This window comes from Tenrec ecaudatus, chromosome X (genome assembly GCF_050624435.1).
Source record: "Tenrec ecaudatus isolate mTenEca1 chromosome X, mTenEca1.hap1, whole genome shotgun sequence".
Taxonomy (NCBI): Eukaryota; Metazoa; Chordata; class Mammalia; order Afrosoricida; family Tenrecidae; genus Tenrec; species Tenrec ecaudatus.
The window spans coordinates 78,939,253-78,964,757 of NC_134548.1; the positions used below are offsets into that span (position 1 = coordinate 78,939,253).

Below are 25,505 nucleotides of genomic sequence, written 5' to 3' on the forward strand. Positions count from 1 at the left end.
TGTCCTGGACTCCCTTTTTGCTTGGCATCTTGAGGTTCTGCTCCGGCCCCCTCCATAACTACTTAGGTTTGTAACTAAGACGATAAGGACAAAGGCTTACACTTTCCTTTCCTCCCTTGTCTAGGGCTAAGTACCTGACTGATATGAGAGAAGATCAAGTGCGAGATTGTGGTCATTTCAGGGCCTAGAAGTCAAGTAAAGCGATACTCCTGAGGAGATAGTATTGGCCGAGAGCTGACCCGTGTGCTGCCCTGTTCTCTGGTCCCCTGTTAGAGACCAACAACTCCTCCATCCTGCTGGAACAGCCCTGCAGTGGGTTTCACTGCTTCAAGTCTTTCCTTCTAGTAGCCCCAGCTTGGAGCAAGCCCAGGGATCCATTGATCACCTCCCTGTAACTCACTCTTGGCAGCGCGTGCAGGCAGAGGACCACTAAAATTGGGAGTGTAGGGACAGGCGACGCAGAGCTGATCTATTCCGTGGTCTATGTCCCCTGCCCCCACCTTAAGAACCGCGACACTTTCAAAATCCGGGGAGATGGAGCTGAGCCTGGGGGCGCCACTGCTTCTGTTCCTTTAAGAAGCGGCTGTTTAGCATTCCTGCCACTGCCTGCTGCCTAATTCTGTGCCCTGATTGGCTGGAATCAACTGAAAACGGAGCTAGGGAGAGATGCTCTTGACTCCTCTCAGATCCATCCTTGGTACCAGAGCCTGCGGGTCCGCAGCATCCAGCTTCTGCCCGACTCCACTTCTTCTTCACTGCTGGGCCTCGGCCCAGGAGCAACCACAGGCGACACGGAGCCACCAGTGCTGGAGGGGGAACCCTGGGTGCGGGGCAGTGTGGGGGCAGAGGCCGCGGGACGCCCTCCCGGCCCCAGGCCCCGCTCCGCCCGGGCGCCCCCACGGGTGCCCCCCCCTTCCTGGTCTGAACAGTGCGAGTGTGCCCGGGAGCCCGGCAGCGGCGGCGTGGAAGCCAGCGTGGGCTGGGGAGCCCGGGCCTCAGGGGGCAGTGCCATGCACAAGCACCAGCACTGCTGTAAGTGCCCCGAGTGCTACGAGGTGACCCGCCTGGCCGCCTTGCGGCGCCTCGAGCCTCCTGGCTATGGAGACTGGCAGGTGCCTGACCCCTACGGTCCAGGTGGGGGCAATGGGGCCAGCACAGGTTATGGGGGCTACAGCTCTCAGACCCTGCCCTCGCAGGCAGGGGCCACCCCCACGCCCCGCACCAAGGCCAAGCTTATCCCCACTGGCCGGGATGTGGGGCCAGTACCCCCTAAACCAGTCCCAGGCAAGAGCACCCCCAAACTCAACGGCAGCGGCCCCAGCTGGTGGCCTGAGTGCACCTGCACCAACCGGGACTGGTATGAGCAGGTATGGACCAGCGGAGTGGGGGGCCGGAAGGGCAACCTGTGAGGGTGGGGAGTTGGGGCCCAGAAGCCTAGAGTGTCAGCGGGGGTGGGTGGGCGGCTGGGGCTCCACGGCCATGAACTCTGAGCCTTGGCATTGAAGCTGGGCAAAGAGAAGCGTTGGGAATATGGGGTCCTCTGGTTTCTGTTTGCTGTGGGCTTGTGGGGGGTGTCTCCATTTGGAGGGCATTAGGTGGGAGGAGTGGAGGGAGTGGAGGTATGGCGAAGAGACAAATTTTCCCGTGTGGGGGAATTGGGTTTGTCTTCATGTGGGGATTCAGCAGTGTCTCTGTGTCTGGCAGGGGGCGGGAGGTTTTGCGGGGGTTGTGTGTGGTGTGACTCCACAGGAAGGGAGGAGGGGGCATGGTGCTCTGCGTAGGGGGGACATGTGTGTGTGTGTGTGTATGTATGTTGGGATGTGTAGAGGAAGGCAATGGAGCTCCTATGAAGCTATGTAGAGGAGCTGTGTGTCTAGCTTCATCTCTTGGTGCCATGAGTCCCTCTTCTTCTCAGCCCCTTTGTGTGTGAATGTGCACATGGACATGTGGGTTGTCCCTGGACGTGCAGGTGTCTCTGTCAATAAGGATGTGGGGATAGATGTGTCTGCCTGTGTGTATTGTTACATGCATATGTGTAAGCATGTGGCTGCAAATGTGTGCTTCCGTGTGCCTGTGTGTGTGTATGTGATGTCCCTGATGAGAGGCACTTGACAGGCAAGGGAGAGGAGGAGGAGGTGAAAGGCACGTCCCAAGAAAGGCTGAAGAGCTACGGGAAGGATGGACTCTTTTGTCCAAGCTGCTCTGAAATGTGTGTGTGTGTGTGTGTGTGTGTGTGTATTGGGGCTGAAGCAGGCTCCCTTGCTCCAGACCAGGCATGGTGCCTGGAGTCAGGCAAGAGGCACAGCTTCCATAGTGCGGGGACAGTCCCCAGTGAAGCATGTCCTCCTTGGATACCCCCAGGTGTCAGAGGACTTGGCCCCCCAGCCCTGACTTGGCATAGCTTGGGAGCCCCCTGCATCCTGGACACAACTCCGGCTTCCAAGCCCAGGCGAAACTGCCAGCTTAGAAAATGGAAGGAGCATCTGTAGGAGAAGCAGCAAAATGGAGGCTGGGCCGGCAGAGCCAGGTCCCTGGCATGCATGGCGGAGGCTTCTCTGGTTCTCTGGCTCTGCCACCCCTAGGGTGGGGAGAAAGGAGAGAGAGGCTTTGCTATTGAGGGCAAGTGTTGACTGCCCTAAGCTGATGGCAGTTCTGGCCACCCTCCATCCTCCTCTCGGGAGAGGATGTACTCTCTCGAAAGCAAAGGCAGGGACTTCCTGGGGAAAGAAGTCCTCAGTTCTGGCCTTCGATCTGTCCATACTTTCTACTTCCTCCGTCTCTCATCTTAGTTCATTGCCTTCTCCAGCCTCTCTCCCTATTTCTTTGTCCCTCTGCCTTAGAGTCACCCTCCCTCACCCCCACCTTGCAAATACTCTCCCATGCTTGCCCTGCCCAACCGGGAAACAGGTGCCAGTCCCTGGGCTGGGTCTGTTGGCCAATATTTCTTTGCCAGAGCCATCCCTAGGAGAAGAGTCCCTTAGTGTTATGGGAAGGACTGGAGGGTAGATTAGTTGGAGACAGGAGATTCTGGGTCCCACAGGATCTGGGCTTGAAGCTCGGCTTTTCAGACTTGGGTACATACAAGACTCACATGAATACTATTTGGTCTCTGTGTGTGTGTGTGTCTGTGTGTGTGTGTGTGTGTGTGTCTGCATGGTACTGCAGGCAGAGATGTTTGGGTTATAGGTCCCAGAAGGGTCACCAATTCTTCTTCCTGGAATCAGACAGCAGGATATGGTTATAGGTGGAGTATACTCACCAGTCCCCAGGGCTACAGGGCATAAAGTTCTGGGGCCAGGCCCAGAAATAGTGGAGGCATGACTAGCCCTCCTGCTTTCTTCTGCTCTCTGCTTCTGAAAGTCAAAGCTGTGAGGAGTGGAGGTGAAGGAGCGAAGACAAGAGTAGGGACACACAGAGGAGCCCCTGCCCCCAGTCTATCTCTCAAAGGCAGGGGTCCTCAAACTTTTTAAACAGGGGGCCAGTTCACTGTCCCTCAAACTCATTGGAGGGCCGGACTATAGTTTTAAAAAAAACTATGAAAAGCTCCTATGCACACTGCACATATCTTATTTCGAAGTGAAAGAACAAATGGGGCAAAACATCCAGAGAGCCAGATGAATGTCCTTGGCGGGCCACATGTGGCCCGCGGGCCACCGTAGTTTGAGGACTCCTGCGTAGGCTGAGGGCAGACAAAGGTCAGCGCAGGCAGAGAAGGATGGGAGGAGGCGATGCTGAGATGCCTGGAGGGAAAGGCAAAAAGGGCTGCTAGTCATTCCTCCTCCATTTTGTGGGGTGAGAGTGGAAATCAGGATTCAGGTGCTACTTCTCTGTCCCGAATCACATTTTCAGTTGACAAATGGCCACATATGTATCCTGTCTGGGAGACCACCTCTGTGGCTTGAACAGAGCAAGCCTGTATTTCCAGTCCGATTTCTTGCCTCTTCTTCCATGGCTACTGACTGCTGCAGGCTACAGGTTCTGCTTCCGTGTCTCTCTCCTCGAATAACTTGTCTACTCTCATCCCCCGCCCTCCACCCTGGGCCCGATCATGACAAGGCTCTTTGTGCTGGGCAATGGGAAGAGTTCAGGATTTTTAAAAACAAACAGAAAACTCTTGAAGAACACAGAGTGGGACTTTGATTCCTTCTGCCCGTTTGAGTGACTGGATGCCTGGGAACACAGAAGGAGGTGTAGAATGAGGATCATGAAGTGCTTTGAAAAAGGCAACTTCCCACTTTTCCACCTGCTCAGCTGGGGGAATGGCTGGACCACCAAAACATCAAGAGTCCTGACGGCTTGCTTTCATATGCAGAGGCCCTGAAGCTCTTCGGGCCTAGCCCCTGCTCTACCACCTTTCCCCAGCGTGCCCGTGTCCTTTCCGGGTCTTGGTGCGACACACTGTAACAAGATGGTGTCGACTGCTCTTCCAGTTTTGATGTGGCAGGAGTCTATGGACCCTAAGTCAGGGAGATCTGTGGTTTGGAAGAGGAGGGAGGATTCCTATGCAACTCATTGGGCACCTTCTGTAGAGGCTGAGTATGGCATGTTTGCCCACTGTTCTCCATCTCTGCCATCTCTCTCAGGCCACTTCGGCATCCTTCCTTCCTAGTGAATCCCGAGGCCTTGGAGCTGAGCCTCTCCACGAGTGCACCACTGGCTACTTCAGTACCAGGCAATTGATCTGGGCTGCACAAGCAGCTGGGTTTGGCCTGACAGGGGAGGCAGGGGGAGAAGGACGTCTTCCTTTAGAGTCAGCCTGTGCCTATCTGTGACCAAGAGGTGCCTTGGGATAGATTTCTGCCTTTCTGTTCTGTGGGAGATGGGGTAGGGGGAAGGCAGGTTGACAAGAGAGCATATGGCCGGGGGGTCAGTAGGCTCAGAGAACTGCCTGTGTCTTCCTCTAGGTCAATGGCAGTGATGGCATGTTCAAGTATGAGGAGATAGTACTTGAGCGGGTAAGTCTGTCAGTGGGTAGGGGACTACAGGGGAAGGGAGGGTTTTGGGCCAGGAGAGGGGAGGATCTGAACCTCGGTTTCAAGACTCATGGCAGGACCTACATTGACATGATGGAGGAACAGTGGCCCTCCTAGGCTGAACCACTACATCAATCACTCAACCTACTAACACATATTAATTGACCTTGCTCACTGATGCCTGGGGAACAGAGAAGAGATGGGTTTGGTCGAATCTCCCACATCAAAATGGACGCACAGATTGGGGAGCCACCAGGTTTATGACAAGTGTAACCCTGCCTGCCATGGTCCTTCTGAGGCCTGGAGAAACTCCCCTTGGAGCTAGGGGAAAGTGGACACCAGAAATCCTCCTTTGTCCACTCTGAGTGAACAGACTGTACCCTCCACCCCTTTTGCAGGGCAACTCCGGCCTGGGCTTCAGCATTGCAGGTGGCATCGACAACCCACATGTCCCTGATGACCCTGGCATCTTCATTACCAAGATCATTCCTGGTGGAGCAGCTGCCATGGATGGGAGACTGGGGTGAGGTGGCTTGGAAGCAGGGTGGGGCAGCAGGGGCATGAGGAAGATGAAGGGAGGAGGGCCCACCTGGCAGAGGACCCTTCCATCAGATCTGGGAGGGGGCGGGGTAGTGGGAGATACCGGACAGAGGAGGGAGGGAGGGAGGGTGGGAGGTTGGGGAGGGGAGGAGAGATGAAGAAAGGAAGGGAGAAGTTGGGGCATGGGGTGGAGTGGCGGTGGCGCAGTGTTGTGCCTTCCCCTGCAGGGTGAATGACTGTGTGCTGCGGGTGAATGAGGTGGACGTGTCAGAGGTGGTGCACAGCCGAGCCGTGGAGGCGCTGAAGGAGGCAGGCCCTGTGGTGCGGTTGGTGGTGCGGAGGCGACAGCCCCCACCCGAGACCATCATGGAGGTCAACCTGCTCAAAGGGCCCAAAGGTGCGGCTGTCTGGGTTCCTGTGCTCTGACCAGAGCTCCTGGCCCTGGGTCCTGCCTGGCCCCATAGGAAATGGAAGGGACTGGCCTTACTCCTTGCCTGATTCCCCCTGTTCCAACTCACAGCCTTCTTTCTTGACCTCAGGTCTTACCCTCTTTGACCTATGACCCCTGAAAGAACTCCTGTGAGGCCAGTGGGTTGGCTGGGAAGGGTGGGGTGGTGGTGGATACGGGCTTGAAGGAACACACTAATCTCTCCTTCTGGCCCCTTCCTACTCCCTGCTGGCTCCCACTCAGGCCTGGGTTTCAGCATTGCAGGGGGTATTGGCAACCAGCACATCCCAGGAGACAACAGCATCTACATCACCAAGATCATTGAGGGGGGTGCTGCACAGAAAGATGGACGCCTGCAGATTGGGGACCGACTGCTGGCGGTAAGACTGCTTTCATCAGGAGGTGGGAATGACGGGGTGAACCTCACCTAAACCTCACTCAGGGATCAGACGTTAGGAGGCATTTCAAGAGCATTAGCTGAGTCACATTTACTGAGACACCAAGACCCTAGTTCTTTCCATGGCTGGGTCGGGTGGGGGTGGGGGCCGCGGTACCCTCTACCTCATGCTTTTTTCCGCTTCTTACACCACTCTTCTTGGACTTCTGTTAGAGCACGATTGAATTTCACAAAAAGGCCATCTCTCAGGGATCCCTGGAGAGGAGCCTCTCCCTTTGCCCACGGCTATCCCTAAGACTTCCCATCTTCTAGGTGAACAACACTAATCTACAGGATGTGAGGCATGAGGAAGCAGTGGCCTCGCTGAAGAACACATCTGATATGGTCTATCTGAAGGTGGCCAAGCCAGGCAGCCTCCACCTCAACGACATGTATGCACCCCCAGACTACGCCAGCAGTATGTACCATCCAGCTGTCCTTGGCCTTACGCCCCTGCTCTTGTTTTTTTTTTTTTTTTGAGAATAAATTCATATCCCTTGTTAAAAGAGAGCCGAGGAGTAGTGCTCAGAAAAAAAAAACAAAGAAACAAACTGGGTCCAAATCCCAACTCTGGACCACATAGTCAGGTGACCTTGGACAAGCCCCTTTCACTGGGCTTTGACGGCCTCTTTGGCAAAAAGGTGCTAATGATAAACATCCTGTCTTCCTAATAACACGGCTACTAGGATCCCATGAGATCGTGGACAAGAAATCTCTTCGAAAATGGTGTTAGGCTATAGAGATGTGAGGGATTATTATTAGTCACATCTCTAGTCATGCTTTTCTTTGTAGATTGCTTTGACTTCACTTCTTTGTAAGACTCACGGGGGTGAGCTCAGGATTCAGAAAGGGTCTGAGGAGGAAGAACCAGGGCCAAGGGGTGGAGTGGGGAAGAGAGGTCTGAGGAATTGGCATCCCTTGGTCTCTTTTGGATTTGAGGGGAGGTGTGTGCGTGTGTGTGTGAAAGTTCTTGGAGGGGGAGAGGTAGACTGCCTGGATCAGTCTCTGAACGTTTCTCTCTTTTTCTGGATTCTAGCTTTTACTCCCTTGGCTGACAACCACATAAGCCATAATTCCAGCCTGGGTTATCTTGGGGCTGTTGAGAGCAAAGTCAGCTACCCTGCTCCTCCTCCTCAGGTTCCTCCAGCCCGCTACTCTCCTATCCCCAGGCATATATTGGCTGAGGAGGACTTCACCAGGTAAGACTTCACCCCCAGCTAATTCAGCTCCGGGATGGAAGAGGAGAGGGATAAGCTTCTGGCTCGCCACAAGCACCTTTGCAGTCTGCATCTGAGGCCCAAGGGAAGGACGGCGACAGCTGCAGGGACAAGCTCTGCCATCAGGGGGAGGACTGAGTGTCCGACACCAGACCTGAATGTGATGGGAGAGGATGCTTTAGGGGCTGAGGGGTTGGGAGCTGCAGGCTTTCCTGCCCTGATATACTTTCCACCCTCCCTACTGCTCTCACTTCAAACTAGAGAAGAAAGCAGTTCAGGGTATGGGGCTGGTGGGACACTGGGGCATGGGAGTGGGGTGGGCGGGCTGATGAATTTGGGTGGCCTCTCAGGGAGCTGCCCCACCCCGCTCTGGTGGCTGCAGCAGCAGGGGCCACAACAGCAGTGTCAGCGGCCATGGAACTGGTCTGGCCTGCTAGGCTCCAGGGGACAGGTTAGTCGGGTGGGGCCTGGTAGACTGCTGTGCAAACTGCCATGAGCCTAGAAGGGCAGGCAGACGGGGAAGAGCCAGAGGAGGCATGGAGAGGGCACACAGGTTCTCCGGCTCCAGCCTGACCTTGGGCTTGGCCTCCCCTTTGGCCTTGGCCTGGAGAAAGGCTTCACAAAGGTGGGTCTGGCCACTCTACTCCCTGCATTCTGGAGGGGTTGCAAGGTGGGAAGAGTGGAGGATGAGGAAGAGCATCTGAAACTCAGAGACAGAGCCTCCCAAGTGAGTGAGGACAGTGAGAAAGAGACTTTGCCCTGGGGGCCCTTCTGATGACAGATGCTTACAAGGACAGGTGGTGGGCCGCGAGAGTGGACTGGGAGTCCGACTAGCTAGGTAGACACTTTTGGTTGTGTATGTGTCCTCTCTTCCCTGATAACACAGTGAATACTTGCCAGAGGACTTCTTTAGAAAGATTCCGTTTTAGGAATACTTTTCATATGCTAGTCTCTTCTCTTCAATTAGGCCCCTGTTCCTGTTGGGGACCTAGGATTGCTTGATCTCAGTCTCCCACATCACCTAGCAAGGGTATATGGTGGTAGTTAGTGAATACATTATGTTGTAGGAAGGTAGGATGTGTTGTGTGTTGTATTTAATGGGTGGACTTTTGAGCCTGTGGAGGAACATGTGTAAGAACATCAACGTTGTAGATGATGAGCGCAGTCAACCTCAGGTGGTTTCATTGATCCTACCTGGTTCCTCTTCTCATGAGCCAGGTTCTACCATGCCGGTTGGTAACGCGGGAACACCTGGGGAGGAAGCAGACCTGCAAGCGGGCTGTAAGATTTGGTTTCTAGAACGCATGGCATGGGCTTGTTGCCCTGAGAGGAAAAGGGCCTGGGAAGTTAACTTTCAGCCCTCAGGAAGGAGGGAGGGCGGGAAAAGAACACCCCTAGAAGTTGGCACCTGGCAGAAGACAGCAGTCAAGTAGGTTTCAAGAGAGAGCAGGAGGATCAGGACGTTGTACATAGGAACTTAAGTCCTTGCCCCTTATGGCAAGTAAAATCTTTGTTCTAAACCTGCCCTTACAGTGTCAAAAGTTTCCATCTACACCACCAGCGGTTCTCAACCTGTGAGTCGCAACCCCTTTGTGGGTGGAACAACCCTTTCACAGGGGTTGCCTGATACATAACAGTAGCAAAATGACAGTTATGAAGTAGCAACAAAAGTAATTTTCTGGTTGGGGGGTCACCACAACACGAGGAACTGTATTATAGGGTCACAGCATTAGGAAGATTGAGAACCACTGTAACTTGTCCCGATCCTTCCACTCTTTTCCTTTCAGAGAGCCCCGCAAGATTATCCTGCACAAAGGCTCCACAGGCCTGGGATTCAACATTGTAGGAGGAGAGGATGGAGAAGGCATTTTTGTCTCCTTCATTCTGGCAGGAGGCCCAGCTGACCTGAGTGGAGAGCTGCGCAGGGGAGACCGAATCTTATCGGTGAGGAGACTAAGGAGGGGTGAGAGGACAGGAGCTGTGCTAATCTAAAAGGGAGGAGAGGAGACTTTAATTTCTCTAAAGAACTTTTCTTGAGACGGGAGAAGGGCGAAGAGCTAGAGAAAACTTAAATTCTCGTTATAGACATCCTTAGGGACAGAGCCCGATACTAGACAGCCTTCAAAAAGTAAATATCCCTTGACCCTTGGCAGTTGATCCACTCAAAAATAATTGCAGGTAGTCCCTAATTGCCAGCCATCCCCGACTTACAACACATTCGAGTTATAACAAAGTGCATGTACAACCATCTGCTTTTGTTTTGTGTTTTGTTTTATAGCTTCAGTAATATGAACAACATACAATGTTGCAGCGTATAACTTGCTGATGTTATCATTCGCAGATATTCACTAGCAGATGTTCAATGTCAGGATTTACTGTTCAAAATATCGCCGTGTCTGTAATGAAGTCAGTGTCACGAGCAGCGATGGATAGGAAGCTGGGCAATGTTCATTTCGAATGGCATATGACAATTGAAGTGCACATGCACCTGATAACCGTTCCAACTCTGACTTTAATGCTAGGACACTGACACTAATTTCAATGCAGAACAGGCTTGTAGCTTGATCTTATTCAGCATTTCATATCATCAGAAACATCAGTTGTTAATTTGAAGTTCAGGTTCCTCATACTGTAACGAATGCACTGCTTAAAGCCTCCATAATATGGCTTGAAAAAGAAGTCATGCTAATCACAACAAAGGTGAGGAAAGCTCTAGCCCCTGATCTTCAGAGGAAGATCATAAGGTCTATGATAAGACAATTGGGAAAACGCATGTATGCATGTCTTAAAATATATCTAAAAGTTTATGGGCAATGTTTCCAGTCCCCAAAGGTAACGATCAAATTTATAAACATATTGATAATCAAAGGAAATAACACACCGTACAATGATTGCCCAGTCATAAGTCATGCCATGACTGCCTTGGGGAGCTCCCTGGACCAACCTTGTATACTCCTTTGTCTACCATTATGTATGTATCCCAATCAGGACCCCGTTCCCACTTTGATAATCCCACCTGTAATTAGGATGTATTGATCTGCCAACCATGTATTTGTGATTGTTTTCCTTGACCTCTCATGTCCCTTTCCAATTGCTGTCCAGTAGCAAGCTGTTGGACACCATTATGAGCTCATATTAGTGGTCTCCCTCATCTGGCTAATAGGTCCTTGTCTTTGTCTTGCCCTTGTCCTGTTGAAGACTTCAATCAATGTTCTTCTTTTTTTTAAAGCAGTAACAGTTTAAAAAAAAGAGGTATTCTACTTACATCAGCACTGCCTTACAACTGCATCCTTGGAACATAAGCCAGGAACTACCTGTAGTGCATTAGAAATGTTGCTTTTTTAGGTGTCTATCCTTAAGCGCAAGGATGGGATTTTGGGAAATGTGCCTTGGCGGTCTAGTGAGCTACCAGTTGGGCTGAGAACTACAAGGTCAGCAGTTCAAACCCACTAGTTGCTCTGCTCCATGGCAGAACTATGTGGCTTCCTACTCCTGTAAAGATGTACACTTTAGGAAACCCACAGAGGAAGTTCTGTTCCGTCCTATTGGGTCACTATGAGTCAGAATTGATTCGATGGCAGTGAGTTTTGGTTGGAATCTGAATAGGACTAGGGATGGATTACCCATCGCTTTCTCTCGAGTAGCACGGAGGATTCGTTTCTTGCTTGGGAGTGGCTCATTGGTTCTCTCTTTGTGCAGGTGAATGGAGTGAACCTGAGGAATGCAACTCATGAGCAGGCTGCAGCTGCTCTGAAACGGGCTGGCCAGTCAGTCACCATTGTGGCCCAGTACAGACCTGAAGGTAGGAGAAGGGAGGGCGGGGAGAGATGATTTGGGGAGCGTCGGTTTGGGGTGAGGTTTTTTTTTCTGGCCATCATCGATAAAAGAGACACTTGACCAAGTCCCTCTCACTCTAGTTCTTACTCTAGTGCAGTCACCTCTTCCCCTCGCTTTCATGTTGAACAGAGGAGCTTGGTTCGATCAGCTATCAGGCTTTGCAGAGCCCGCGGATCAGGGCTGCAATGCGACAGAAGGCCAGCAGTGGGCAGCAGCCTAAGGAAGTTAAACAGGAAGATTGAGGAACCGGGAAAATGGGGAAGGGAGATGCAGGGCTCTGAGGTGAGAGCTTGGGAGTGTGCCTCGGTACAGGCAAGGGTAGCTGTTGATTAGAAGAACCTGGGGAGGAAAAGTCCCGACCTAAGGGATAGTTCTGGGGCCAACTCCCGACTCTCCTCTCTTCATTAGGGGACTGTGACAGACGCATAAGCTTTGGCAAGGTGATGCTGTCCTTTGGGGTGGAGGACCTGGACTAGACCCCTTCCCCGGCGGCGGGGGTCAGGGGACTTGCTTTGTTTCCTGCTTGAGCAGTTCCCAGGTTTGAGGGACGGCGTTTGCCACGGAAGGTATTTGATTGGCTGGAGTCAGCCGAGGGCCAGGTGCCGAGGTAAACCGTGGAAAGGCACGCCCTAGACCGCTGGCCTGCTGAGTGACTATAGGCTGGCGGAGCTTGGCCTCCAGGCGTATGCCCCGCCCCCTGACCCAAGCGAAGAGTGGCGATCGCCCCTCCTTCTCCCCTTGCGCGCCTCAGGCGTCTCCTCCTCCTCCTTTTACCCTCCCCCCTCTCCTTTTTTTCCCCTGTTCCTTCCTCCCGCGCGCCCCGCTTTGTGTCCGTGGTCTCTCGTGCGGGACCGAGGGGTTGTACGGAGCTTGCGCTTTCTCAGGACTAGACCTGGATTCTGATCCGGCGCCAGGTGAGGTGGGGTGGACAGGGGTCAGGCCCCATCACAGTTCCCCCTATCCTCTCTACGGTTCTGTTCTCGGCCTTTCTCTTTTCCAACACTGTGCCCCCAATTCTGCCCTCTACCCCGAATGCCTTACCGGCGCCCTCGACCCCCACCCTCACGTGGCTTACAACCTTTGAAGCCCCCCTTCCCCCCTCGACCGCCTTCCAGGCCCCTAGTGTGCCTCCCAGGGCTGAGTGCCCCACTCTCCCTTAACTGGGCCCTGCCTGGCCTTTACCTCTTGGCCATCATCTCTCCCCGCACACGAAACGCGCCCCCTTGTTGCCTTAGGGCCTCACTTTTGCCATCAGCCTCTTTCCAGCCTCTGCTGTGCCTACATCTTCCACTCCCCCGCGTGCTTCTCACCACCAAACCTCTGGGACCACCCGGGATCGCCTTGGCATTCTCTTCGCCCCTCCACTGTGTTTATTTGTTTGCAAGGGCTTTCGCCGTGCTCTCGGCTGAGAGCGCCTCACCTTCCCCTAGGTTAGTCCAGCCTTTGTCCTTTTGGACTGCAGTGCCTGGGCTCCTGCAACACCTGGTCCCTGTGGAGGAGGGCCCTAAAGTGGAGGAAAGGACCTTTTCCTGGCAGGTGCTCTGGTTCCAGGATGTGAAGCAGGAGGCAGGCAGCCGGGTTTTGTAAAGTTGAATGGAAAGAAAAGCGTCTACCTTTGTGGTTTCTGGCCCCACCCCCAGCCCCTTCGCCTAGCACCCCAAGCACTCGAAGGGAAAGAAGAGAAGGCCCGTGGACCCTTTTTGAAGATGTAGGGAGGTCAGCCAACAGCTTGTTGGTCAGAGATCATGGGAAAGAGGCATGCAACTGGACACTCGGAGCTATTTCTTTTCACATTTGGTGTTTAATGACAAGGAACTCACCGGAGGGGTAATGTTATGTGTTCCGGGTGGTTTGCTTCTTCCTATAAAGGTAACTGTGGGGTTTTTATTAGCACCCGATAGCCAATGCCTACCCACAGCCTTGAAAATGTAAGGTTTTGCAAAGGAAATGGTTTCTCGTGCTTGTGATTTGTGTGCGATCATGCTCGCGCCTGTCTGTTGGTGTATAAAGGAATTCCCGTGTTTCGGTTTTGCTCCCTGAGGTTGAAGTCATGGAAAAAATGTGAATTTAGAGTGCCTGGGGGTATGTTGGCAGCTGATGACTACACGTTTCTCTGAGCTTTGTTGGGGAATGTCCTTGGTTTGCATAATGAGCTGCAAGTGGTCGAGGTTAAGGGGGCATTGGTACAGTGTTTAGTGCTCTCTGGATGTATTTTTTGAGAGTGAGCATCTGTACTAATACGTTGAGGTGCAGTGTTATATATTTTAGGTCTTCCTACCACTTGCTGAACAAGGCCTTTCTTAAATGAATCTTAGGATTTACTTGGACCATTGTCGTCCAGTCTTCTTTCTTTGGTTTAGTAGTTCCAGCAGGGCCCCAATAATGAAAAGCTTTTTTTTTTTTTTTTCTCACTTGCAAATGGAACCCTGGAGACTGATCCAGGGGCACCATCAAGCCTTCCTAGTTGAGCTTTGAATTTTCTTTGATACAGTGCTAGTTTTAAACAGTAAAGACTCCATGGTATTTATTTTATAAATACATTAAATACTGTTCTTTGGAGAATTGCATCACGGTGGATGTTTTAAAAGGGAATAATCCAAATACATGTCTGTTGGTTAAAATGACAGACACAGATTTTGTATATTATTGGCCACATAAATGTTCATTATTTGGATTTTTTTTCCTTACCTACAGATTGTGAGAGGTACAAAGGGTCATGTAGTCCAGTCCCTCATTGTGAAGACTGGAACAGAGCAAGGACTTACTTAAGGTCATGGAGGGAAAGTTGCCTAAAGGGTCAACTGTTGGTTTAATTCTCATCCCGATCCCTAGATAACTGGGTTGCTTAAGGTGGGTTAAACCCATACTGCTATATAGGAGCCAGGTCTTTCTATTTGAACTTGATCCCACCATTTGAGACAAAGCTGTTTGTGAATACCTGAAACAGAGTTTAGGTGGAGGAGCGACCGAAAAGAGGCTTGGGAAAGAGAAAGGATGATGGACACAAAGGATCAGTGATCACCACAGTGTCTACCAGGTGCCAAATCAGCCAAACCAGTACAGCCTTCAGCTAGATATTCTATAGCACGTAAGCTTAAAAAAGACCTGTGACCAATTAGAACTATCAGCGTAAACGCAGGTTTGTCCTCTTTTTTTCTTTTTAAGCATCTTTATGGAGATATCATTCGGATAACCATACCCACTTAACAACTCAGTAGCTTTTAGTACAGTCACAAGGTTGGGTAACTATTACTACAATCAATTTTAGATCATTTCCATTACCTTTCCTTCTTTTGGGAGAGAGAAGATGCTACTCCAGTACCGAGTTAGAGACTTGGAAACCTACAGGGCCAGTTCTCTCCTGACCTATAGGGTTGCTATGAGTCAAAAAGTCAACTCGGTGGCAGTGAGTTTATTTTTGGTTCCTTCTTTTACTACGTAAAGGGGGTACACGCATTGGAATGGTGATAGGGTTAGAACAATTCCCCAATGTATCTTCTCTGGACATTTGGGGACTGGGTGGCCACTTGTTGGGAATGTTTTAGCCTTGAGATTTAGCCGAACATCTGGATTGCTTAAGATGGGTTAAACCCATACTGAAATATAGGAGCCAGGACTTTCTATTTGAATTTGTATTGTGCCTAGTATGGGTGCTCAATGAGTACATTTATGATGAAGCTTTGTAGGATATTAAATCTAGGTGCGAAATGATAAAGTGAGAGATACTGTTTCACTGCTGATTGCCTCATACTATTATGGCCAGAGTAATCTTACCTATTAGCTAAAGATAGCTGGAGGTTCCTGGGCATGTATAATCCTGTTTAAAATTCAAATGGAAAATTAAAAAAATCTGGCTTCTGCAAAGGCCTTTTCAAATCTATTCTAAAGTGAAAAATATTTTTCTGTGACTTGTTCCATCAAGAGAAGGATGGGTGACTTATTATAACGTTTTCATTTATGCTCAGTCGCTTCCATTTCCTCCACTGGTAGCTTTGTGCCAGCCTCTGTTTATACATAAATGGGGCTATTGTTTTTCTAGTGCACTTTTGTGTTTTCAGGGTACAGCATGATCCCAAAATCAGGAGGTGAACTAGAACTTGATTAGTAAAGTACTAAACTGGGAACTGATCCTTCGTGACCAGTATTTTTAAATGGACTTGTAAATACAGAATGTAAGCCCATATAGCTTAGGGTACAGGGAGGGTGGGAGGGAGAGAGAGAAAGAGAGCAGTGAATAAGCATATTTTCACTATGGAAACACTTTCAAGTAAGGCCTGGGATCATTGTTTCAATGTTAAAAGCATTTCCCCCCATAACGTTTAAATTGCCATCTCCATCTTTCCCTGTTCTCGGAACGAAGGGTGGAGAAACAGTCACTTTTCTGGTGGCACACTGGTAAAATGCTCAGCTGTGAACCACAGGGTGGACTGTTCAACCATCTGGATAATAGGTCAGTGGTCTGAGCCCACCAGCTGCTGGGGGGGGGGGGGGCGGGGGAGAAAAAGATCTGGCTATTTGTTCCCCTTAGGATTAGAACCATAAAACTCCATGGCAAGGCAGTTCTGTTCTGTCCTGCAGGCTGTCGATGAGTTGGAATGAACTACGAAACGTCCTCAATTGGTTACTGTCCTAAAAGAATATGATAAGGGAGAAAGAAAGTGAATTGCTGTCAATAGCTTTTCTATACTGTTAACATTCTGAAGATAGCCAATATTGTATTCATCCTTTTTTTTTGCTGGCACCTGATGCCCGTTACATGGTTTGGTTTTTGAATTAATCTTCAGGACATCCATAGAGGATAAGTGATATTAGAATCATGTGTTGCTTAAGGTCCCTGGTATGTTCTGTGAAATAGGATGTTATATGATTTGGGGGTGGTGTGAACCACCATTCTGTAATCTGGTCTTGTTTTTCCTGCTAAACATCTTGAATAAGCTTTTGTGCCTTAGAGTCAACTACCCAGAGGGATTCACTTCTGTCTTGTCCTCAATCCACATCCTTCGTTTGTCTATGATGATGAAGGAACTTGCCACATTTTTTGTTAGCCTTGTAGTTTTTCTTTCTTTCAAACAAAGCATTTTATAGGGGGCTCTTTCAGCTCTTATAATGTTCTGCACAGCGATTGTATCAAGCCTATTTGTACCTATATTACCATCATCAAGCCTTGTAGTTTTCAAAGTACGGATCCTTTGAACAGATTGGAGAATGTTTTATTTGTTTTTGAGGATCTTTGGAATTGCTTAGTGTGACATGCCTAAATTGCAAGCACGATAGCAGTCACTGATTTTCCACTTTTTGTTTCACTTCTCAATCAATACTTTGCCTTTGCCTTTTGCTGCTTCTGTCACTAGCACTGGTTTGGCTGCATTTTGGAGCCATGATGCACTTCACAGTAGTATTTTTGAAGAAAATTGGAGATAATGCTACCACATTCAAGAGATGCGCGACACACAAAATTGGGTGCTGCCGCTTCTTAGCAGAAGCATACAATGTTAAATGGTAATGTCTTACATAGAAAGTGTGGCACAGTACATCCACAAACCAGTAACATAGGCGTTTATTATGACTGTCAAGACATGTATTATAGGTTATGTGCTGTACTCAAAAACTCACTGCCATCCAGTCGACGCTGACTCGTAGTGAACCTATAGGGCAGGGCAGACCTACCCTCTTGGCTTTGTAACTGTTTTCAGGAATAGAAAGCCCCGTTTTTCTCTCATGGTGTTGGCTGGTGGCTTTGAACTGCTGACCTTGTGAATTGCAGCCCAATGTGAATAAGACTGGTTTATTACCCAGTCACTTTATATACAAGAGACAGGAGATACTCATGTCACATGCTTTTAAATTTGCTACATTCCATTCTCTGACGATAATTTCTATACTCTTATAGCGTTATGGGACATAGGAATATATGCAGTTGCCTGGACAGATGTTATGCAGGGCATGACTGTTGCTATTTTACAGGTGAAGGAGGTGAAAGTCAGAGAGGTTGAGTCAGAAAGGGGCAGAATCAGAGTTTAAAGTCGAGTTTGCTGAGGTCATTAGTACTGACTGCCGCAAATCCCGGCACTGAAGGAAGAAGTGCCTGGGATAGAAAGTCTGCTTGAAGCCTGAGGGCAAATGCCCTCTCCTGCTGAAGGAAAATAGGCTGATTGTTGCTGTTAGGAGCCATCAAGTTAGCTCTGACCCACGGTGACCTCATGCACAGCACAAGAAAGCACTGCTTGGTCTTGAGCCATCCTCATGGTTGTTCCTAGGCCTGGACCCAGTGATGCAGCCACAGTGTCAGTCCATCTCCTTGAAGGCCCTTCTCCTTTACCAAACAAGATGTCCTTCTCCACGGACTGGTCTCTCCGAAGTATGTAAGACAAAGTCTTGCCATCCTTGCCCCTTTGGAGCACTTTGAGCATCAATCTTCCAGGACAGATTTGTTTGTCCTTTTAGCTGTCCGTGCATTTTTCAGTAGTCTTCTCCAGCACCACAATCCAAATACTTTGATTCTCCTACAGTCTTCCTTATCCAATGTCCAATTTCACACACATGTGATGTGATGGAGAAAACCATGCCTTGGGTCAGGTCCATCTTAGTCCTTGTTCTTCAGTACTCTAAGAGGTCATGTGCAGCAGATTTATCTATTACAGTAAGTCTTTTGAGCTCTTGATTGCTGCTTCCATGAGCATTGATTATAGACCCAAGCAAAACAAAACCCATGACAACTTGAATCCTTTCTTTATTTACCATGATGTTACCTACTGGTCCAGTGGTGAGGATTTGGGTCTTCTTGACATTGAGTTGTGATCCATACTGAAGGCTGCAATCCCTGATCTTCATCAGCAAGTGCTTCAAGTCCTCCTCACTTTCAGCAAGCCAGGCTTTGTCATCTGTATACCTCAAGTTGTCAACAAGCCTTCCTCCCATTCTGATGCCACATTCTTCTTCATAAAATCCAGTTCCTCTGATGATTTGCTCAGCACACAGATTGAACAAGTATAATGGGAGGATACAACCCTGATGCACACTTTTTCTGATTGTAAACCATGTAGTAATCCCCTTTGCGGTTTGCACAACTGCCTCTTGATCCATATATAAGTTCCAAATGTGTACACTGAAGTGTTCTGAAATTCCCATTCTTCTCAAGGTTATCCATTGTTTACTATGATTCACACAGTCAAATGCCTTTGCATAGTCTAGTCAATACAACACAAGGAAACATCTTTCTGGTGTTGTCTGCTTTGAGCTAAGATTCATCTGATATCAACAGTGATGTCCTTTGTTTCCCGTCCTCTTCTGAATCCAGCCTGAACTTCTTTCTGGCAGTTTGCTGTCAATGTACTGCTCCAACTATTGTGTGATGTTCTTCAGCAAAATTTTACTTGTGTTCAGTATCAATGATATTGTTCTATAATTTCAGCATTCTGTTGAGTCACCTTTCTTTGGAATGGGCACAAATAGGAATCTCTTCCAATCAGTTGGCCAAGTAGCTGTCTTCCAAATTTCCTGGCACAGATCAGTGAGTGCTTCCAGTGCTTCTTAAGCTTTCTGAAAATTTTCAGTTGATATTCCATCAATTCCTAGAGCCTTGTTTTTTTGGCTAATGTTTTCAGTGCCGCTTGAACTTCTTCCTTGAGCACCATTGGTTCTTACTCAGATGCTACCCCGTGAAATGGTGGAATATCGACTAGTTCTTTTTGGTTCAGGCACTGTATTCTTTCCATCTTCTCTTGATGTTTCCTGCATCATTCAATATTTTTCTTATAAAATCTCTCAAAATGGGCTTAGGAAGACTATTAAGGACTGATACTGGGGCAGGGTGTTGGGGGAACCCCAGGGAGAGCCAAAAGGTGGGAGTTGGTTTACTTGACTAGGTAGCGATGTGTGCAGGCTTAAGATATGAATGCAATAGGTAGGTATTTCTCATTTCCTCAAGTGAAATGGAATTTTATTTGCCATTTTTTGACAATATAATTTATCCTTTAAAAGTATGTAAGTCACTGGATTTTGGACTTTTCAGTCAGGTTGAGAACATTTTTATTACCCTAAAAAGAAAACTTAGCTACTGCTCCTATCCCCTTCCCCCAAGCCCTTGAAAGAAACTAATCTACTTTCGGTTTTCTTTAGAGACATTTTCATTTTCTGGACAACTCATGTAAATGGAATCATACAAAATATTGTCTTTTATGTCTGGCTTCTTCCCCTTGACATTTTTTTTGTGGTTCCTCCATGTTGTAGCATATATTGGAAATTATCCCTTTTTTGGTTGCCTGATATTCCATTATGTGGACATAGCTATTTTGGTTATCCGTGTTTACCCACTTATCATTAGTTGAGGGACATTTGGAACTTTCCCACCTTTTGACTAGGATGAATAATGATGCTATGAACACATGGTTACACATGCTTATGTTGATTCCTAGAAGTAGAATTGCTGCGTTGTGGGGACTCAGTGCTTAACCTTTTGAAGAACAGCCTGACTCTTTTAGGCAGCAGCTGCACTACTTGACATTTCCCTCAGCAGTAAGTGAGGGTTCAAATTTTTCTACATCCTCATGAGCATTTTTCACATATTACTTGTAATTCAGTTTTTATTTCATCATTCTTCTGATTTGATTGTGTCACTCTCCAAATTGACCTCGGCCCAAAGAACTATATTGTTACTCAAGTGATTCACTCGGGTGATTGGATGGGACCCAGGGACATGCACTAATAAAGGACTACTTACTTTCTTTTTTTGCCAAAATGTATGCTGGAAGGACTTTAGGCTTTGGTATGGGTAGTTTTAGCTATAAATGCTGACCTGACCCCCCCCCAAAAAAAAACGTATTGAAATTCACATACCATACAATTCACCCATTTAAAGTGTACAATTCAGTTTTTTTTAAAGAATGTTTACAAATGTTTGTGAGGGCAAACATTACCGTAGTCGATTTGAGAATATTTGCTCACCTCCAAAATAAATTCTATACCCTGTAGCTTTCATTCTCCACTGCCCCACTCCTAAACCACTGGCCACCACTCATCTTCCTGTCTCTATGGCTTTGCCTTTTATAGACAGTTCAGATAGAGTGATACAATGTATGAACTTCTGTGTCTGGCTTTTTTCACTTAGCATAATGTTTTCAAGGTTCATTCATATTGTAGCATGAGTCAGTACTTTTTATCACCACATAATATTCCACTATATGGCTTACCGCATTTTATTTTCATCAGTCATTGGACATTTGTTTTGTTTCTTTTAGTATTATGAATAATAAACATTCATGGGTTTATGTGGACATTTGTTTTCATTTATCTTGGGTACATATCTAAGAGTGAAATTGCTAAATCACAAGATAACTCTATGTTTAATATTTTTGAGACACCCCCCCCAAAATGGCTATACCCTTTCGCCTCATCCTTTTTTTGGGGGTAAACTTGGAATTAAAAATTTGAACTTAATTTTTCATTTTACCCTCTGGAGCAAAACTTCATAGTTAATGTGTATGTGTTTGTGCTGGGCTTTTTTATGTTCCATGGAGCCCAAAGGCATGGTAGATGGGTTTGGCAAGCATTTTGAACCTATCTAGACAGGACTGTCTTGTCCTTGTTAGATGGTTTGGGACAAAATTTTAGGCACTTTGGTATGTGTTCTTTGGATGGAGTAGAAAGAAAAACTAAAATATAGCAACGAGAATACACTATTTCTTATTGAATTATAGCTTTTTAAGATTTCTTTTGAATTTAATGTGTTGTTGAAATATTGATCCTGGTAGTTTATAGTATTGCTCTAAGCCGTAGTTTTATATTCCACAATGACAGTAATTGTTTAAGTAGAGAAATAGAGAGCAGCAGAGCAATAGGCTTATCATTCTAAAACACCTTATAATAATCTTTTTCTGGAATTGAATGCCACTGAAATGAACAAATACTGTTTTTACTTTCTTTCTGTAAAGAGAAAAAATATTATTTAAATCCTATGGGTCTCATCTTAGACTAGAATCCAGGGCCCTAAGTCCTTGCCCCTTTTTACATTATATTTTTATATCATATTTTATTTAAGTACCTGGATGATCTTGTACCAGTCACCCTCTTTGGGGCTCAATTTTCTGAATTATAAAATGAGGGAACTGTGCAAAATGATCTCTAAATTGACTTCTAGTTTTGTGTATAAGTGGGAGTGATCTTGTGAATTCAACTTACAAATTCCTCTTTTATACCTAATCTCTTTTTAAATCATATAATCTCCAGTTAATAACAGTCTTTCCTTAATAAAGGGGCCTTGTCTTTCCTTCATTTTTCCTATGCTAAAGCTTTCATTCTCTTAAAAAGGACCTCTGTTTACTCATTTAATTGAATTTAGACCTTAAAAAGCAAAGGACCTAGAGATTTTGAGAGGTTTTTTTATTTATTGAAAGTAAGTAATATAAAATTTGAACAGACCAAAAAATCATTAACATGTTTTTGTATATATGTTCATTAGGGCTCTGGTATATGTCCTTGTGAGTTTCTAAAAGAACTTTGCAAATCCTGGTTAAATTCCCCAATAGATTTGTACAAAGTGTTTTGTAAACATTCAGTAAAAGAAGCGGTGAGCACTAGGAACAACCAGTATTTGTTCACCAAGGTCAATCAAGCTATGTTAGACTGAGGTAAATTCCTTGCAAGACAGATCAGGGAAATACAGTAGAGGTACAATATTTACATTTTGGTATGGCATTGCCAAGACTGCTTTGGTCTACTTTTGGATATGATGGCTGGGAAAAAATAAAGCAGATTTATTTGTAACTGGGTGATTAGTTCCAAAGGAAAATGATTAATGGAAGGACATTGTGTATGTGTGTGTGCGTGTGTGCATGCGCGCGCACACATACACCTTGTTTCTGCCCTTGGTTCCATCCTATTCAGCTAGCCTCTTGCTCCTACCACAAATTATATTTACTTTTCCTAGATATCAAAGTACCACATTTAGTTTTAGAGAAAATTTGGAAATACAGAAAAATATGAAAGTTGAACAGTTAAAATCACCTATTGCACCTACTTCCAGAGAAAAACAAGATTGCGTATCTCTCTTCACACTTTTGTATATTTATATTTGATATATAACACATATATCCAACATTTGTCTGTTGGTTTCTTGTGCTGCGATGCTGAAAGCTATGCTATCAATATTTCATGTAGCAGCAGGGTCACCCATGGTGCATGCGTGTCAGCGGGTCTCCCATACTTAAAAACAGACTAGGAAGAAGGCCCAAATAGATTACTTCAGATGAAATTAGCCACTGAAAACCTTATGACTAGGAGCAGAACATTGTTTGATACATTGCCCAAAGAGGTGCCTCTCAGGTTGGGGGCTAGGGAAGAGCTGCCTCCTCAAATTATAGTTGACCTTCTGAGGGGCTGGTCCCAATCCCAACTACTTAGACAGCCCACCCTCCCCACAAAATTCACTTCAGAGGACAGCACTGAAGCTCAAGCTCAGGGAGAGGGACATGTCTGATCAGAGCATACAGGAGCAAATGAAGGGAGAGGAAGAGAGAGTGGAACACATCCTGGCCCCACCAAGCCCTGAGGATGATATTCCTGCTCAGAGCAACCAAAGCAGAGAGGACCATAAGGCCGGCCCCACTAAGGGACACAATTCCCTCACTGACCCATAGCACTAAGTGGGACAATACTGGAGACAAAGTGCAAGAATTGCGCCTGATCTGACCCAATCACACTGAGGCAAAACACTAAGGATGTGCAACAGAGCAAGCAAGTGGAACAGAGCAATGAATTCCCCAGGGAAGACCAAAAATTGACTTTGGAGCCAAGGCATGGCACCCCATCAGACTTGACTAGAAAACACTCCTAAACGTCAACAAACAGACTTTGAACTATTTACAGACTTTTCTCTTTTTTTTGTCATTGGCTTGTTTTTTGGTTTTCTTTTGTTGCTTTGTTTTGCTTTATCTTGTTTTTAGTGCCTATTATTTTTTCTATCTAGAAAAGATAGGTGGGATAAAACAATCTGGAGGAGAAAACAACAGGACTGATAGTTGGGGCGGGGCAGGCACTGGAGAGGGGGAGGTGGGGAAAAGGAAGTGGGTGTTAACAAACCCCAGGGACAAGGAAACTACAAGTGATCCGAAATCAATGGCAAGGAAGGGTATAGGAGGCCTGATAGGGCGTGATCAAGGGCATTGTAGCAGAGGAAATACTGAAACCCAAGTGAAGGCTGAGCATGGTAGTGGGACAAGAGGAAAGTAAATGGAAATAGAAGAAAGAACTAGGAGGCAAAGGGCATTTATAGAGATCTAAATACAGGCATATGCATATGTAAATACATGTATGAGGATGGGGAAATAAATCTATGTGCATATATTCATAGGTTTAGTATTAAGGTAGCAGGTGGACATTGGGCCTCTACTCAAGTACTCCTTCAATGCAAGAACACTTTGTTCTATTAAACTGGCATTTCATGATCCTCACCTTCCCGACACAATCACCAAAGACAAAGCTGGTGCATTAGCAAACGTGGTGAAGAAAGCTGATGCCCGGCTATCAAAATATATGGCATCTAGGGTCTTAAAGGCTTGAAGGTAAACAAGCGGCCATCTAGCTGAGAAGCAACGAGGCCCACATGAAAGAAGCACACCAGCCTGTGAAATCATGAGGTGTCCATAGGATCAGGTATCAGGCATTGAAGAAGAAAAACTCATACATTGTGAATGAGGGTGAGTGCAGAGTGGAGACCCCAAACCCATCTGTAGGCAACAGTACATTCCCTTATAGGAGGGTCGCGGGGAGGAGACAAGTCAGTCAAGGTGCAGTATAGCACCGATGAAACATATAACTTTCCTCTAGTTCTTTAATGCTTCCCCCCCTCCCCACTATCATCCCAATTCTACCTTACAAATCTGGCTAGACCAGAGGATGTACATGGGTACAGATATGAGCTGGAAACACAGGAAATCCAGGACAGATGAACCCTTCAGGACCAATAATGAGAGTAGAGATACCAGGAGGGGGAGGGAAAAGTGGGGGTGAAAGAGGAAACTGATCACAATGTTCTACATATAACCCCCTCCCAGGGGGACAGACAACCGAAAAGTGGGTGAAGGAAGCCATCAGACAGTGTTAAGACATGAAAAAAATAAGAATTTACAAATTATCAAGCGTATATGTGGGAGAGAGGGTGGGGGACGGAGGGGAAAATGAGCTGATACCAAGGGCTCAAGTAGAAAACAAATGATTTGAGAATGATGATGGTAACAAATGCACAAGTGTGCTTGACACGATGGATATATGTGTGAATTGTGATAAGAGCTGTACGAGCCCCCAATAAAATGATTTTTTTTTAAGTATTGTTGACCATAATGGTGCAGATGGAGCAAAGCCTGCAGGACCTTCTTGAGCTGATGGAGTAGGACGCAAAATGAGAAGAGACAGCTGCAAATATTCATTAAAATATTGAAAGGTGGAATATATGAAATAGGGTTCTAGAAAAATGGAAAGTTGGTAAAAGTGAAATGGAACACATAAAGATCAATTTCCTAGGCATTAGTGAGCTGAAATGGACTGGTATTGATCATGTTAACTTGTACAACCATATGGTTTACTATGCTGGGAGTGACAAATTGGAGAGGAATGTCATCATGTTCACTGTCAAAAAGAACATCCAGCCAGCCACAAGGAAGACCAGTAAATACAGCTGTTATTCAAATTTATACACCAACTTTCATGCCCATGATGAGATCATTGAAAAATTTTATCATCTTGTGCAGCCTCAAAGTGATCAAACACAACAGGATGCATACTAGTGACTGGAATGTGAAACTTGGAAAGATAGAGGCAGGATCAGTAATTGGGAAATAAGGCCTTTATCATAGAAACGATGGAGATCAAATGATAGATTTTGTAAGACCAATGAATTATTTATTGCAAGTATTTTTTCCCAGCAACTTAAACAGTGGCTACACACATGGAACTCACCAAATGGAATACACAGTAATCAAATGAACTGCATTTATGAAAAGAAATTGTGGAGATAGTCAATATTCAACAGAACAAGGCCAGGGGTCAACTGCTAATATATA

At 47.0% G+C, this 25,505-nt stretch overlaps 1 protein-coding gene across 2 annotated transcripts in view; it reads left to right on the forward strand.

Moving 5' to 3' along the window:
* Window positions 1–763: 763 nt before the first annotated feature.
* Window positions 764–25,505, forward strand: part of DLG3 (discs large MAGUK scaffold protein 3) — an 86,657-nt gene continuing 61,915 nt past the window's right edge. The window contains exons 1-9 of one of the 2 annotated variants that reach the window (XM_075538676.1): window positions 764–1,367; window positions 4,905–4,955; window positions 5,372–5,496; window positions 5,741–5,910; window positions 6,205–6,341; window positions 6,671–6,815; window positions 7,434–7,596; window positions 9,402–9,558; window positions 11,314–11,416. In XM_075538676.1, coding sequence (XP_075394791.1) covers window positions 1,011–1,367; window positions 4,905–4,955; window positions 5,372–5,496; window positions 5,741–5,910; window positions 6,205–6,341; window positions 6,671–6,815; window positions 7,434–7,596; window positions 9,402–9,558; window positions 11,314–11,416 — 1,408 coding nt within the window. In that variant the 5' untranslated portion in view covers window positions 764–1,010. Of the gene's footprint in view, window positions 1,368–4,904; window positions 4,956–5,371; window positions 5,497–5,740; window positions 5,911–6,204; window positions 6,342–6,670; window positions 6,816–7,433; window positions 7,597–9,401; window positions 9,559–11,313; window positions 11,417–12,185; window positions 12,366–25,505 lie in introns of those variants that run through there. The other variant, XM_075538677.1, reaches the window with a different exon arrangement.